We start from the raw sequence: 15,449 nt of genomic DNA on the forward strand, positions 1-15,449 counted from the left end.
TATATTTTATATTTTAATGTATATGTTATATTTATAATTAATTTGGTAATTAATTTTTAAGACAATTTACTGAAATAAATTATTTGGAGAAGAATTTTACCCAAATACAATTTTTGAAATGGCAAGACACAAATGCAATTTTTCATATCTCTATAGAAACTGTTATTGGTAGTAGCGGTTTATAGAAAAAAGTAAATCGCTACTGGCAACTACGGTTTATGTGGGTTAGCGTTTTACACATAAACTACTATAGGCAGCAACAATTTCTGTTGAATGTGGCATGTGCTGTAGCGGTTTATGTGTTGGGTGGCGTGAACGTAAACTGCTGGAGGCAGTAGCGGTTTATGTTGAGTATTTGTGTGTGGTGGTTGGCTATATATACCTCTCCAAGGTTTTGAGGTAGAAGAGGAGTGCCATTTCTCACAAATGGATGGTGAGGAGAGTTTTCTGGCTCTAGTGCATTGCTCTGGAAAAATTCAAAACAGCAAAAGGCACGGTGTTAAATTTATGGATAGGGAACCGCTTAGTGTTTTTATCCGGTCGTCGAGTACGTTGACAGAGATTAAACAGAGCATATTACAGAAGCTGGTGTGTGTGGGGGACAGAGTGGGTAAAAAAATTGTTCTACAAAATTTTCATTGTCGTTGTGTCAGCCGGTGTGAAGTATGAGACATTTGTGATAGGGTCCGATGAAGACATGCATGTCTTGTTTCATTGTCGGCGGAGTTTTGCAGAGGTTAGAATACCGAGTTGTTTGCGAAGTTAGAAGATGGCGTCGACAGCTCTGAGCTTCGGCGCCGAATCCCCAGTCGACGACGATGGGTGGTGTCTCGACGTCGATGCCTGTGGTAGCACATTCAGGTCCGATCCCCGATCCTCCATGTGTTGCGGTTGGTACTGATGGTGTGCCTCATGGTGTTCCTGATTTTGAAGTTGAGGCCGGACCGGATCGAGTTGAGAATGCAATGTGGGACGATGATTCGGACGATGAGTTGGTCGACATTGTTGGGGACAGTGATGATGATATTCCGAGCAATACACATACACCCCATGGAGCTTCGGGTTTCGGCACACAACAGTATCCTCCACACTTGACAACCTTGAACTTGGAAGCCATCGACCAACAGCGAAACGTAGAGGCAACCTTTGCAGGTCAGGGTCTGCATGATGCGACTACTCTGACGGAATTTCAGATTGGTCAATCTTTCCAAAGTAAAGAGAAAGTTGTGCTGAGTGTAAAAATTACAGCATCTGGCGTGGAGTTGAGTACATGGTGATGGAGTCAGACCATCTCAAATACCACGGGAGATGCAAGGAGTTTGGAAAAGGGTGCACGTGGATGATTCGTATCACGCTGTGGTAAAGGAAGAGCACCTGGGAAGTTAGGAGGTACAACAGACCGCAGACGTATGTGGCCACATCGATATCGAGCGACCACAAACAGCTTGATTATCATGTCATATGTGCAAGGATCTTTCCGTTGGTCAGAGTCAATGCCTCGGTTACGATTAAGGTGTTGCAGGAAGCAATGGAGGCAACCTATGGTTTCAGGCCTAACTATAGGAAGGTATGGATAGCGAAGCAGATGGCAGTAGCACAGATCTACGACGACTGGGAAGAGTCTTATGGTGAGCTGCCCCGTTGGATCCTTGGGGTGACATCCACCATGGAGGGTACGATTGCTCTGCTGAAGACTTCTCCGGTTAGAGTGGGTGATTAGGTTGATGAATCAATAGTCTACTTTTATCGTCTTTTCTAGACATTTCCTCCATGTATTAAGGCTTTCTGACACTATAAGCCGCTAGTCAGCATCGACGGTACGCACTTGTTGGCAAGTATGAAGGGACTTTGTTGTTGGCTATTGCTCAAGACGGGAACTCAAACATCTTGCCTGTTGCATTTACACTTGTGGAAGGAAAAAATGCAGAGTCTTAGGCATACTTTCTATCCAACCTGAGAAGATATGCGACTCCACAACCAGGTATTCTGGTGATATCTGACAGGCACAATGGCATCAAGGTTGCACTAGAGGCACCTGATAGTGGTTGGCGACCTCCCCATGCTTATCGGGCATTTTGCATTCGGCATGTTGCCGCAAATTTTGCTCTCAGCTTCAAAGGGCATGTTGCAAGGTGGTTGCTGGTAAACGTTGCTTATACGAAGACAGAGGCTAAATTTGATTATTGGTTTGATATAATGAGGACAGAAAATCCAGCTATGTGTGATTGGGCAAACAGGATGGAGTACGAGAGGTGGACACAGCACAAGGATGGTGGTAGACAATATGGTCACATGACGACCAACATATCTGAGTGTGTCAACTTTGTTTTGAAGGGCACCAGGAATCTACCAGTGACGTCATTAGTGAAGTCGACATATCTACGGCTTGCAGAGTTGTTTGTTATCCGAGGTCAGACGGCAGAGGCACAGCTTGGATCTAGGCACCGGTTTTGCCAGGCGCTTGTGAAAGCCATTGAGCATAACTTGAGGGATTTAAGGTGCTTCACGATGACAATGTTCGACAGGCATCAATCTGAGTATACCGCAGCAGAGACTACTCCTATAGGTAACTTCTCGTTGGGTATCTATCAAATTTCTCTTAGAGATTGTACCTGCGATTGTGGCCACTTTTAGGCCTTGCACTACCCCTGTTTCCATGCAATCGCATGCTGTGCTCAGTCGCGGCTAGATTCGGCCACATATGTTGATGAAGTTTACAGCATGTCTGAGGTATTCAAGGTGTACCAGATGGACTTTGCATCTTGTATTCCAGGGGGGCTTTAGCCGCCATATGACGGACCAACTGTCATCCCTGATCCTAACATACGACGGGCTAGAGAAGGGCGACCACGATCCACCCGCATTCGCAATAACATGGATAAAGGTGGCTCTAGTAGACCGAAGCGATGTGGCCTATACAGGCAGCCCGGCCACACTCGTAGGAATTGCCCTCAGCGAGGTTCAACGGTTGGGTCCTAGGATTAGATGTTTTATTCACGTTGTATTAGGTTATGTAGTAGTTGTTGTTCATCTTGGTTATTAGTTGTACTATCTTAAATGTTATGAGTTCGCATTAGTACGTTGTTATTTTGTAACGGTTTATTTGTTTTAGGTAATGCATTAGAACTTTCTTATCTTGTATTGATGTATTTGTACTTCCTCAAAACTAAAAACAGTTGAAGAAGCATGCAACAGATTTATAAAACCAACCATAGATACTTAAAGAAAGATAAGGTCATACAGTCATACCTAATAAGTTTGGAACATAACTCCCAAAATAAACATGAAGTCATACAATGCTGGAAATAAATAAATAAGATACGTGGAATGGAACTACTAAAACAATCACAAAGACAATGATCTACTCGTGACCATCATCCTGAACATCGTCCCCGAATGCACGGAGTAGATGAGAACCTGTGCCACATAGAGGAGGACGCCTCACTCTAGTAGGTCGGTGGGGCTCCTGTACAACATCGTCAGCCAAACGGTCCGCTCCAAATGCAGACTGGAGCGTCCCTCCCATGGTGGACCAAGTGTCATATGGGCTACCTGCAGACTTGTTCAAGTCCACCACGTACTATCCCTGATAGTCCGGTGCCTAATAGTCTAGTGCCTGGATCTGGATATCTGGCATTTGTGGATGGTAAGCTGGGGAATCAGGCTGGATATCTGGCATCTGCGGATGGTAATTAGGTGCATCAACCTGGACTTGGGACTGGCCGTCATCCTCCCGTATGATGGCCGTAAACTCTGCGTAGAACTGTGAACTACCCATATGATGGTTATGTCCATTGTCATCGTAGTCGTACCGAGACTAGCATACAGCCATACATCTGTGCACTATCATGGAATGCCTGAGAGCTGCATCCAGCCGTGAATGTTCCGCCCCCAGCCCCAGTCATTGTGTCTGCGCTAATTCCACCACCAATATGGGTACCACCCCAGCCCCCCTACGTATAGTACTGGCCCGACTAACATGGTGCTCACCAATACCTTCGCCGTCTCCACTTGCATCATCCTCTTGTTGTCCTGCATCATATCATCTAACCATCGCCACTCTCGACCTGTGTCCTGGGTACCAATACGACGGCACCTCTCGACACGCCTGTTGTCTAGCATGTCGGGTAACTATGATCTTCGTGGCGCCTGTGACGACCCTCTCTGAAAGGTCTCTGCCGGTATCTCCACATGCTTGGGATCCGCGAATGCGACTCCCAGAGAAAGGACCCAGTGCGCCTCGCAGAGGCACCAATCTAAGAACTCAGCGGAGGGGCCTAGATCAGGCACTCTATCAATAGCAAGGAGGAAATCAAGTTTGTTCTGACAGTGGAAATGCCAGACCTGATAGTAATAGAGGAATCACCTATCTCCGCCCCTCCCGTCCTTAGCATGCAGCTAGTCTATGTTCAAAGCCCTCTCAGGAACATGCTGCACCTCGCCAAGTTGTGGGACCACCCTATCAACTTGATGCCACTCAATGATGGCAAAATATATCAAACTGATAACCGCTCGCCATAACCGACAATGCTCCTCCATAAGTATCTCAGGATGAACCACAGCAAGTACGTCGAGGGCAGAGTATGACTCCCATACAATCTGCAAAATTTAACATCCTCAAATGTTATAATAGAATGTATATATATATAGTTAGAATGATGAACCTCAACTAATGAAACCAACCACAGACATGATACTTACATCTCGAGCGGTCAATCAATCTAACGCAAGGCGATAGTTTATAACCCTTTGCTCATTGCCATCGTTTGGTGGTAAGTATGCGGCCCACCTGAACGATAGTAATTGGTTATAAAATGAAGGAATTACACGACATATCATATTTTTTAAGCTTCAAATGAATAAAGAATACCTGGATGCCAACGAAAACGAAAAATTCTCAAACCCATAGGGCCTCAATGAGGGAAACCGCCAGAATATCCAACTCTGTAGCAAGTGGTTGCCACCTCTCAATGAATGCACTGACCAAAGGCTCGTCTAACCAGAATCAGCGGTTGTTTAGCCTGGCTAAGTGGTACAAACCAGCCCTCTCTAAATAAGGGATGATCCTGTCATGCATAGACATATTTTATTGTCGCCTCACACTGTAGAGACACCTACTTGATTGCACCCAACAGAAAAGACATATACGAAGCAGTTAAATTCTACTTTCTACAAGAAAAAATCCTATCTAATTACACCAAATAAATAATATATACCATAACCAAACAATGAAACAATTAGACAATTAAACTATTATTCAATTAACAAATCAAATTGTTAAATATTTAATTTATTAAATAATTAAAAAATCGGTTATAAAATAAAAAAAATCAGTTTTTAATTGATTATAAAAAATAAACACATTTTCGACAAAAATCGATATCTGGCCCAAAAAACTTGTTTCTTAAAAGAAACTTTGGTAAAAATTGATTATTTAAAATTAGACTTTTAAAATAAAATCTTTTAAAATTTGGTTCTGGATTTGTTTAACCGCACAAAAACCGATTTTTAAACCAGTTTCGTTTTTCTTAGCCAATTTTGAAAAGCATGGATATGGTTTTAAATTCATTTAGTTGAGTTAGTTAACCAAATTTTAATTATGATTTTTTAAACGGTTATCAATATTTTGGTTTTTGTATGTACACCCCTACATTCTACACCCTAATATGCAAAGTCTAATACTCAACTATAAAGGTTAAATTGTAAATTCTAGTTCCTCTATCCTACATACCATATTCTATTTAACAAATGCTAATGCTAAGAAAAATAAAACAAAACTAACCTCGTTGACAATGGCACCGGCAATATAGACAACGCCGTTTAGTTGATACAAGCTCTGTTTGTTTGCCATGATATCCAACTGAAGGTAGGCACTGAGAAACCTCGAATCCGCTCTCAAAGTGTTCCTCCCTCTCTCCAGAATTTTCTCTCTCTAGCCAAACTCAAAATCCACACCAAATGAGGAATCTGCGGCTGTCTTCCACAATTTTATAAGCACACTCAACGTAAATCGCTACTGCCTCCAGCAGTTTACGTTCACCCCATCCAACACATAAATCGGTACTGCCTGTAGTGGTTTATGCACATGCCACACTCAACAGAAATCGCTGCTGTCTACAGTGGTTTCTGTATAAAACGTTAGCCCAAATAAACTGCGGCTGGCAGTAGCGATTTACGTTCTTCTATAAAGTATTATTGTCACTAGCGGTTTCTATAGAAATATGAAAAATTGCATTTGCATCTTGTCATTTCAAAAGTTGTATTTAGGTAAAATTCTTTTTCAAATAATTTATTTCAGTAAATTGCCCTAATTTTTAGTGTATAAAGAATTTGATTATAAAATATAAAATTAATTTTGATATGTGATTTATGAAAATAATTTTATACCGTTCTTTTATGAAATTTATATATTTAGATAAATTTTTAAATAATAAATTTAAAAAATCATTAATTTTATTGATATACAATACACAATTAATTATCATACACTGATTGATCATTGAAATTAAATTTATAAAATATTATCTATCCAATAAAATGAGAGAAATTGTTAAGTCTTGTTATTTGCATGTAGGTGTGTTTGGTTCAATTTTTTGTCCAGAATAAAAATAAAACAAAAAATAAAAAGAAAGAACATAAGCTCTCAAATTATTTTTAAATGAATGATGTCATGAAAGATTGCACTAATAATGTATCGAAATTGACATGAAAGGATAGAACATAGAAGATACCTTATTATATATTTATTTTTTTACACGAAATATGTTTATCTATGTAATTATACTTGATTGAAATAAAATAAACAAAAAAAAAAACGTTTTTTTTAATTGTTGATATTGAAAGAAAAAAAATATGAAAATATAAGAAAATAATGTATATAGTACACAATATAAACAACAGATTAAGATTTAGTTTGGATAAATATCTTAATTAAATTTCTTTTGAAAAATTAGTTTAAACAATGTTTATATTAAAAATAATTTATTTTTGTGTTTGTTTTTTTTAGTTCTAAAAGTGTTTTATTTTAAGAGAAGAATGATAAAAAAAATTTTATTATAAGAGAAATCATTTTTTTTAACTTCTTCATAAGTACTAAAATAGTTTTTAGAAAGTTGCAATTTGATTTTAAAAATTGTATCAAACATTAATACTATACCTTTTCATAAGTTAAAAGTAAAAAAAAAAAAAAGTAATTTATGAACCTATCCAAACAAACCCTAAAAAAAAAAGGTAAATTAATTCATATTCTTAATTAATTAATTAATTAATTAATTATTAAATTTGAAATTTCAAAGATAAAGATTTGCATTTAACTCCATTGCTCATTCATATGATTACTCTAGAGCTCCACGTTCATCGCTTACTATACATTTTTCATATCCGGTCCGCCGCCATTTCCCTCACACCGTTCAGACGCAGCAGAATGCCACTGTCACTCCACCCTTGCATATGCAACCGAATGTCGCTCTCGTCCGCATTCGTGTAGTCGTTGTACCTGCACCACTCTCGGACGCGTCCATAGCCGGACCTCCTGTTTGGATCTTTCACTGACTCAGTAGCAGAACGCCGCTATCCCTCCACCCTTTGCAGACACAACCGAACACTGCTTTCCCCCCATAGGGGTGGCAAGCGGGGAAGCTCGTCCCGTCCCGTCCCGCCCCGCCCTGCCCCGCCTAGTGAGGCGGTCTCAGAATCTCACCCCGCCCCGCCTAACAGCGGGCTGGCGGGCCGGCGGCCCACCAAATATCTTCTTTTTTTTACTTTTAATTATTAAATAATATATATAAATGCATAAAAAATCTCTTCTATTTTTTACTTTTAACGATTATAATTTCTAAAAGTATAAACAAATAATTTTTATATTCACAAACATTAAAGTCTTTGTAATTATAAATATCTAATAAACATAATTATAAACCAAATTTTCATTCAAAACATAATTATAAATATTGTTCCCAAAGCAAAATAAACATAATCCAAAATATAATTATAAATATTGTCTCTAAAACAAAATAAACATAATCCAAAACACTCAATTTTCATCTTCATTCTCTTGTAAGTTGGGTTGGGGGAAGTTGGGTTTTGGAAAAAAAAATTGTAAAAATACCCCTTGCAAAAAAAAACTAAGCCCGGCGGGGAAGCCCGCCCCGCCCCGCCAAAGCCCGCGATTTAAGCGGTGCGGGTTAGGCGGACTTTTGCTATTTGACGGTCCCAATTTTCCAGTCCAGCCCGCCTTTTTTTGGCGGGTTACACGGGCCGGCCCGACGGGTTTAGGCCCGTTTGTCACCCCTACCCAGCACCCATACTGTCACAACTGTAGCCGCTGTACTTGCACTGCTCTTAGACACGACCATAGCCGCACCCCCGTCTGTTTCCTTCACTGTCGTGTGTGCTTTCCGTAGTCCCTTTCTGTTGTTGTCTCGTGATTGGTGTTGTAGGCGTGGGGTTGGTACTGTTGTATATTGGATGTTTATTTTCTTAGGTATGATGATGATTTTTTTTCATTTTAAATTGGATGTTTAATTTTTTGGATTGGATTTAAGTATATACAATTAAATTATATTGGATGTTTTATTTTAATAGATATGCGGATGATTAATTTTATTTTTAATTATATATTTAGTTTTTTTGTCGATGAGAGGGCTAGATAGAGAAGAAGTGACGACACTAATTCTTGTTGTGAGAGACGGATTAACATCAACCAGTGTGGCCAGTAAAAAATGGAGTGTCACCGATGAGAGAATTTAAGAGCATAGTATTGCGGTGGTCAATAGAATAAAAAAATATCGCTAAAAGTTAAAATGTAAAAAATAGAACTTTTGGTAGGGGTGGCAAAACGGGACGGCCCGCTCCGCCCCACCCCGCCAACTAAAATGGGTTCAAAATGCTAGTCCGGTTCCACCCCTAACTTTTGGTGAGAATAATTGAGAGTGAATTTTTTTTTTTTAATCTTTGTTGGACCAATATTATAATCCGATATTTGTATTATTTACAATCTATATTTTCTATCTAGCAGAGCCGAAAAGATATATATTGTTGTGAATTATTGTTTGCAGTTACTAATTTACTATAGATCATGAAAAAAGCGTAGGTCATCAATCATCATCATTCCCAAATCGAAGAACTCGAATCGTCTAGTAACTCAACAGGTGAGAGAATCTTCTTCCCAATTTGATCCATCCCTTCATTTTCTTCAACCAAAAACCCTTTTTTCAATTATCTCTACAATCGAAGGACCCATATAGCATTTCATTTTTTTGGTGACTATATAGCATTTCATTTAATTGAATTGAACTTGTTCAGTGTTACTCCTTGTCCTTCTCCCACCACAAAGATACAATCTTTATGCGCTCTTTCTCCCCTGCAATTCCCTTTTTGTGATGAATTTCTTGTTTCTACACTTGGGGTTCGCAAATTTTTGCGTTTTATCCTTTTTGGGAGCGTAGGTTGAGGAGAGTTTGTTGTCTTGTTTGATTGTAAAATTAGCTACCCTTGTAGCTAAGCATTTGATTTAGGGATTGTATATTTGGTTGTGGTCTCAATAGTTTATGGGGTTTGCAGAAGAGAAAACAAAAAACCCTTGATTTTTGGGAGCTTCTGATTGAAGAGACTCTTTTTATCTTCTTTGGATTGTAAAGTAAGCTACCCTTTCGGCTGAAGTTTTGATCTTTGGGGAATTGCAAAAGTGTGGTTGGAAAAGTTAGGAGCTCTGGGAAATGGGGAAGCCTTTGTTCTATGAGATCTTGGAGAAGCCAGCAACTAGTTGCATCATAGGAATATGCAGTGCTATTTGGTTCTACATACAGAAGAAGAATATTGGATACTCACATGTTGGTCTGAGTTATGAGACTGCCATTGAAGGGCATTATTGGAGGATCATCACCTCTGCATTCTCCCATATAAGTGTCATTCATCTTGTTTTTAACATGAGTGCACTTTGGAGTCTTGGGGTGATAGAGGAATTAGGGCACTTGGGTCTTGGTGTTGGGTACTATTTGCAATACACACTTGTATTGGTTGTTTTATCAGGGTTGCTGGTTCTTGGAATGTACCACATATTGATTCAGAGATTTAAACTCGAGTATTTTCGCCGAATTACAGCTGTTGGTTATTCGTGTGTTGTATTTGGGTGGATGACAATTCTTGCTGTTAAGCAGCCTTCCTCAAAGTTGGATCTCTTTGGATTCCTTTCGCTTCCAATCAGTTTCGCACCGTTTGAGTCGCTTGTTTTTACTTCGATTATTGTCCCTCAGGCAAGTTTCCTTGGCCATTTGTCAGGAATTGTGATTGGATATGCTATAGCATGGGGTTTGATTCATGGTATGAACAATTACTGGGCACTCTCCTTGTTGGGTTGGATCATACTTGTCTTCATCTTGAGCTTGAAGAGATCTGGTGCTGTTGACCTCAACTTCCTTGAGATCGAATCAGTGACTGATCCATCCTTCCCGTCGGTACGGTTTTTGGGATCAGGCAATGGCAGAACATTGCAGATCAGTGCATTGCCTAATGGAAATGTTGAATTTGTCTAATAATAAGTTCATAGAAATATATCTTTGTGATTTTAGATGTTGCCTTTTGGCATACTCAACATGATAACAATGTGATTTTAATTCTTCCAATATAAAATTTGTTCAAAGCTCCATCAATATCTTCTCTTTTTTATAGCTTGCATCTTTGGTTATGTGATGATGGATGTTCTCAGATGCCATATATCAATTTTGATGGAATGATAGTGCTAATTTTGTCTAACTTTTGTGTGCTAAAGTCAGCTATTGTTTTCATGTATGATACACTTATTATTAGATATAGTAGTATTTTTACCATTTCCTAATCCTAATTGTTTCTAAAGCCAAACACAAACTCATGTCTCTGGATTTGAGTGAAGATTTAGTACCTGGGTTTATATAGTTGATTGATTGGTAATTGTAATTTTGCATACTTGGAAAGATGCTTGTTGATGAATTTCATTATTATCCACTGATATTAGCCTTGAACATTAACTCATAAACAAAATGTTAAGATAATTGTGGGCAATGAGAATTTACCATTTCCAAGATACTCAAGAAAACATCAAGCTGCCATGGTGGTTGTTCCTTTTTTCTTTTCTTTTCTTTTTCCATAGATATTCTTTTCATCTATTTACCAACGAAAGATACTAATCTTTTTGAGCGGCATTAGGTTTGTTTTTCTAACTTCAGTTTTCTCCAGAAATTGAACAAAGAACTCTTAAAGAGACTGAGCATATACTATTTAATATAATATGTTGCTTTTTGGTTTAGAAATATTGGTATAATAGTTGGTTGTTTGTTTGTGTTTTTTTTTTTCAAAGCTTTGGAAATGTAGATTTAACTTATGATAGATGTCACAAGAAAATATTAGATCATATCTATATATCTATGTTTTTGTGCCAAATCTCGAGGTTGCTTCTTTCTTCCTTTGATTTAAGTCGCCAATTATACTTAAAAGTTATAACTACTAGAATCACTGTTAAAGATAATTTACACAATGTAGCACCATAAAAGTTGAGGCAATTCTGAATTCCCAAAAAACAGGTATGCCCCAAAGACAATAACAAAAAATCTCTCAACTATAAAAATTTTCATAAGCTTATTACTAAGAAAGATCTATATATCCAGCTAAAAAGAATTGAGGGAAGTGTATTTTTCTGCAGCCATATAAAAAATATTAAATAAATAGTAATGATATTAATAATAACGATAACACTAAGAGCTAGCTCTTGCAATGGATGATGCTTTGGATTCGACCATAGGAAAGAAATTGTGAAAAGAATAACCAACTTTAATGGAAACTCTCCATTTCCCTTCAAAACCTTCAGTATATCTGTGGACACAAAAGAGAGTAACAGTAACATAATCAAAATGCTAATGCTGAATCATGATATTTACCAAACAATAAGCAAATTTATAAGCTAACAGAAAAAAAGCATTCATTCATTCATTGATTTCTTTCCAATTCTCTCCTCTTTTCTATTCATCTCTTCTAAAGAAGCTATGTTTGTAACAGAAAAGCTAAAAATAATGGTCTAAATCAGGTTTAGAAAACAGTTACATTATGTTCCAAGAAGAAAATTTATAGAATTACTTGAAGGGCTAATTAGTGCTGTAAGAAAATTGATTAAGGAATCACAAAGAGAGAGTTTATATTGAAAGATTTAAAAGTTAAGGGTACGTTTGGTTTGCGCTTTCATTTTCTATTTTCATTATCATTGTTTTCTGTTTCTAAAATTTTGCGAAGAAAAAAGAAAACAAGAGGTGAAGACAGAAAATATGATTTTATTGTTTGCATCATTTTTTTTCCTTCCCAAGATTCTAAAAACAGAAATCACTAAAATGAAAATGGAAAAATGAGATCAGAATTGAAGATACTCACCATTTCTTCACATGAATATCCTTTGTGGCAGCACTTTGAGATGCAGGAGGAGAAGCAAAACCATCTTCTTGAGAACCTGGAAGAAGAATATTCCCTATAGACTTCCATAACCTCATTGACAAAGATCGGTTTAGTGAACTGCTGCTCATGGAAGGTGAAGGCAAAATTGGTGTAGCAGAAGCAGGATCAAGGCTACAAAACCTCAACGCGCCAAGCAGTTTCTCCGGTAGCTCAGATTGAGTTTGGCCCTCAAGAAGAAAAGCCAGATCAACAGTCAAAGTTTTCACATAGCCAAATGCCAAATGAACTATTGCAGTTGCAACCATGGAAGATCCAATATCAATGTCTACCTCTATGAAATTTGCTCTCACACAGTACTTACAAGCAAGTGCTCTCCCAATTATGCATATTGCTTGCTCGCCCACCGCCTTCTTTACAATCCAAGGACCTTTAACAATGTTAGCAATCAACTTAAGCCTCGAATTTCTCCACGCATCGTCGCCTTTCAGAAACTTGTCTACCAAGGAACCTTCAGGGAATGGTTCTTTGGATGCGAAATACATGACAGCACAATAGTTATCCTTGGTTGGAAGTTGAAGGTTGAATGCCCAAATAAAAGGCCTATTATCACTATCTGGAAACTCCTCTTCAATGATCTTCCTAACTAGGTTGTTTCGATTTCTCAAAATCTCATTTATTTTCACAGAACCTCTGACCCAATCAAATCCAATAGGCTGTAGCAGATAATCACCACCAGGGATCTTAACCTTTGTTCTCAAGTAATCAGAACCTCTAACCTGGAATGCAGATCCAGGAGGTGTAAACCAACAATTTGAACTGTTATCTGATTCAAGATATGGAACAGCTCCTTCAGATTTTATTCTCTCTATCCATCCACATTTCTTTTCGCCACCACGGTTGGCCATAGTGTGTACAGTTTCTGAGAAATAGACAAGTTTATACAATCGCGATTAAATGGTAGACAGAGTTGTTTTTAGTATTCTGTCTTATACATTGAGTCGACACACGATTCTGACACCAGATTAGTGGTGTGTGACTGTGTGTTAACTCAATGTATAAGACAAAATGAGTACAAATAACACATCTTAATCGGCAAAACATGATCTATGCATATAACATGCTTTCCAAAATTGGCAAAATAACTAGAAATGTTGAGAAAATGTCGACTAAAATTTTTTTTGAAAGAAATTGAACTGTAATACTAAAAAGCCCTCAACAGTTTTCTGCATCACGACTCTATTATGATGATGAGTTTTGGATCCTCTTTGAAGAAATCACAGCAAACATGTTTGGTTTGTGCATAATTTTAACAGATCTGGTAATTTTCAACAATAGATCCATAGTATAATGATGCATTGCATGAATTGTGCATGTGCACGTAGAATATTCATAAACATAGATATATACATACCTGTACGTATATGTACAATAATACAGTGGAATACAAGTACAATGCAGGACTAGCCAGAAGAATCTCAGGTATTAGGATCCACCATTATAGCACAAATTTGATCTGGAATAATCAGGGTTTTATTCATTCATATTTAGAACATGCTTCAGGATCAAGAACATGGATTTTTAGTTTGTAATGACTTTCTTTATATTTCTAACGATTAGGAAAAAATGAGAAATATTTCGTGTACTTAACTGTTTATTCTTTTTTTTTTTTGTGACTAACTGTTTATTTTTTATTATATTTGTCTACTCAGTATACGCAAATAACATATTTTCGTGAAAAGAATTTTAAAAATGCTATTCGGACACCAAAATCAGCTACAAAAATTAGTTATTAATGTGTATTTGTATTTTAATATGTATTTTATATTGATGGCTAATTTTGGTGTATACGTAATATAGTCGATTCTTGTGAGTACCGAGTATATATTCTTTTTGAATAATTGACTTGTATGTATTTTTTATTGTTTTTTGGTTCTATCTTTATATGTATTTTTTCATGTAAAAATGTGTCTTGAATTTGTTTATTTTTCTTTTTCCTTAATCTCTTAATTGGTATGTCATCTTTAGTGTGAGTGAAATTAGTTTTTATAATCGATAAAGAATATAAATAATGTTTTGAATAATTAAAAATTTTGCAAACCCGTTAAAAAAAGAGGAATAGAAAAACTTGTGCTGTTTGCAATAATTTCACAATAGTTGATTTCTATGTTTCGCCAAATAATTAAAATGATTAGAAATTAAAATTATTAGAAGAGAATATGACTTAAATTCATATAAAAAAATTGGTATCAATTTTTATATAATAAAAATAGATAGATTTATGAAAAATGCTGGGATGAATTTAATAAATGATAGATAACACTTGAAAAATTTTCGTTTACTTTGTAAGTTACTCACTTTTGTGAGAAGAAAAATGTCATGATATTCATAATGTGTTGTGATAAAGATGATATTATGGATGACCACGTATAATTTGGATGGTTTAATTTTTCTATAATGAAATGTTTAATTACCAAAAAAAATTATATTTAATGAAAGAGGAGAAAGAATATTCTGTACATGTATAAATAGGGATTTATTCTAAAACAATATACACACAGTAAAAACAATTCTTTCTCTTTTTTTTTATGTTGCAACTATTCTAAATATTCTTCTCTCAATCTTTATATATAATACTAGTAAATATATTAATCATTTCTATTATATTGAGATAATAATTGTGGTGAATATTACTACTAGAATTATCTAATTATACTTTTTTATTTTATATCTATTAGTACCAGTAAATGCAACTAATGGCATGTAATAGTTATTTGTCAGGCATGTTGTATCAAAATTAACCACATCCCCAAATGAATCATATGTTGCCTTACTTCTTACATCCACCCAAAATACATTTTTCACTTGGAAATTATCATCAAAGTCTATATCATAGAAAAAATTCCGTTCTTGCTCTCGCATCTTTGTAAAAAACCTCCTTAAAGCCTTACAATCAGTTTCCTCGCCAATTGCATGAATTTCCTTCTTAACATGATTTCTTAGTTCTTGTTCGACAAAAGATAAACTTCCATTCTCTT

The 15,449-nt window shown here is 36.7% G+C and overlaps 2 protein-coding genes across 2 annotated transcripts; one reads left to right on the forward strand and one right to left on the reverse strand.

Annotated features, from left to right (window-relative positions):
- On the forward strand, positions 9,008–10,752 carry LOC107628977 (RHOMBOID-like protein 13). The gene is made up of 2 exons (XM_021117925.1): positions 9,008–9,149; positions 9,562–10,752. Exon 2 carries the CDS (start codon positions 9,717–9,719, stop codon positions 10,530–10,532), a length of 816 nt encoding a protein of 271 aa, XP_020973584.1. The 5' UTR covers positions 9,008–9,149; positions 9,562–9,716; the 3' UTR covers positions 10,533–10,752.
- On the reverse strand, positions 11,278–13,560 carry LOC107632306 (protein ENHANCED DISEASE RESISTANCE 2). The gene is made up of 2 exons (XM_021117924.1): positions 12,394–13,560; positions 11,278–11,844 (listed from the first exon to the last, which is right to left on the reverse strand). Coding segments are annotated over exons 1-2 (927 nt in total). The 5' UTR covers positions 13,320–13,560; the 3' UTR covers positions 11,278–11,843.

Source organism: Arachis ipaensis, chromosome B03, assembly GCF_000816755.2.
Source record: "Arachis ipaensis cultivar K30076 chromosome B03, Araip1.1, whole genome shotgun sequence".
In the NCBI taxonomy this organism is placed as follows: Eukaryota; Viridiplantae; Streptophyta; class Magnoliopsida; order Fabales; family Fabaceae; genus Arachis; species Arachis ipaensis.

Coding starts and splice junctions, on each gene's coding strand:
- LOC107628977 (XM_021117925.1), top strand. CDS start 9,717: ATGGGGAAGCCTTTGTTCTATGAGATCTTGGAGAAGCCAGCAACTAGT.
- LOC107632306 (XM_021117924.1), bottom strand. CDS start 13,319: ATGGCCAACCGTGGTGGCGAAAAGAAATGTGGATGGATAGAGAGAATA.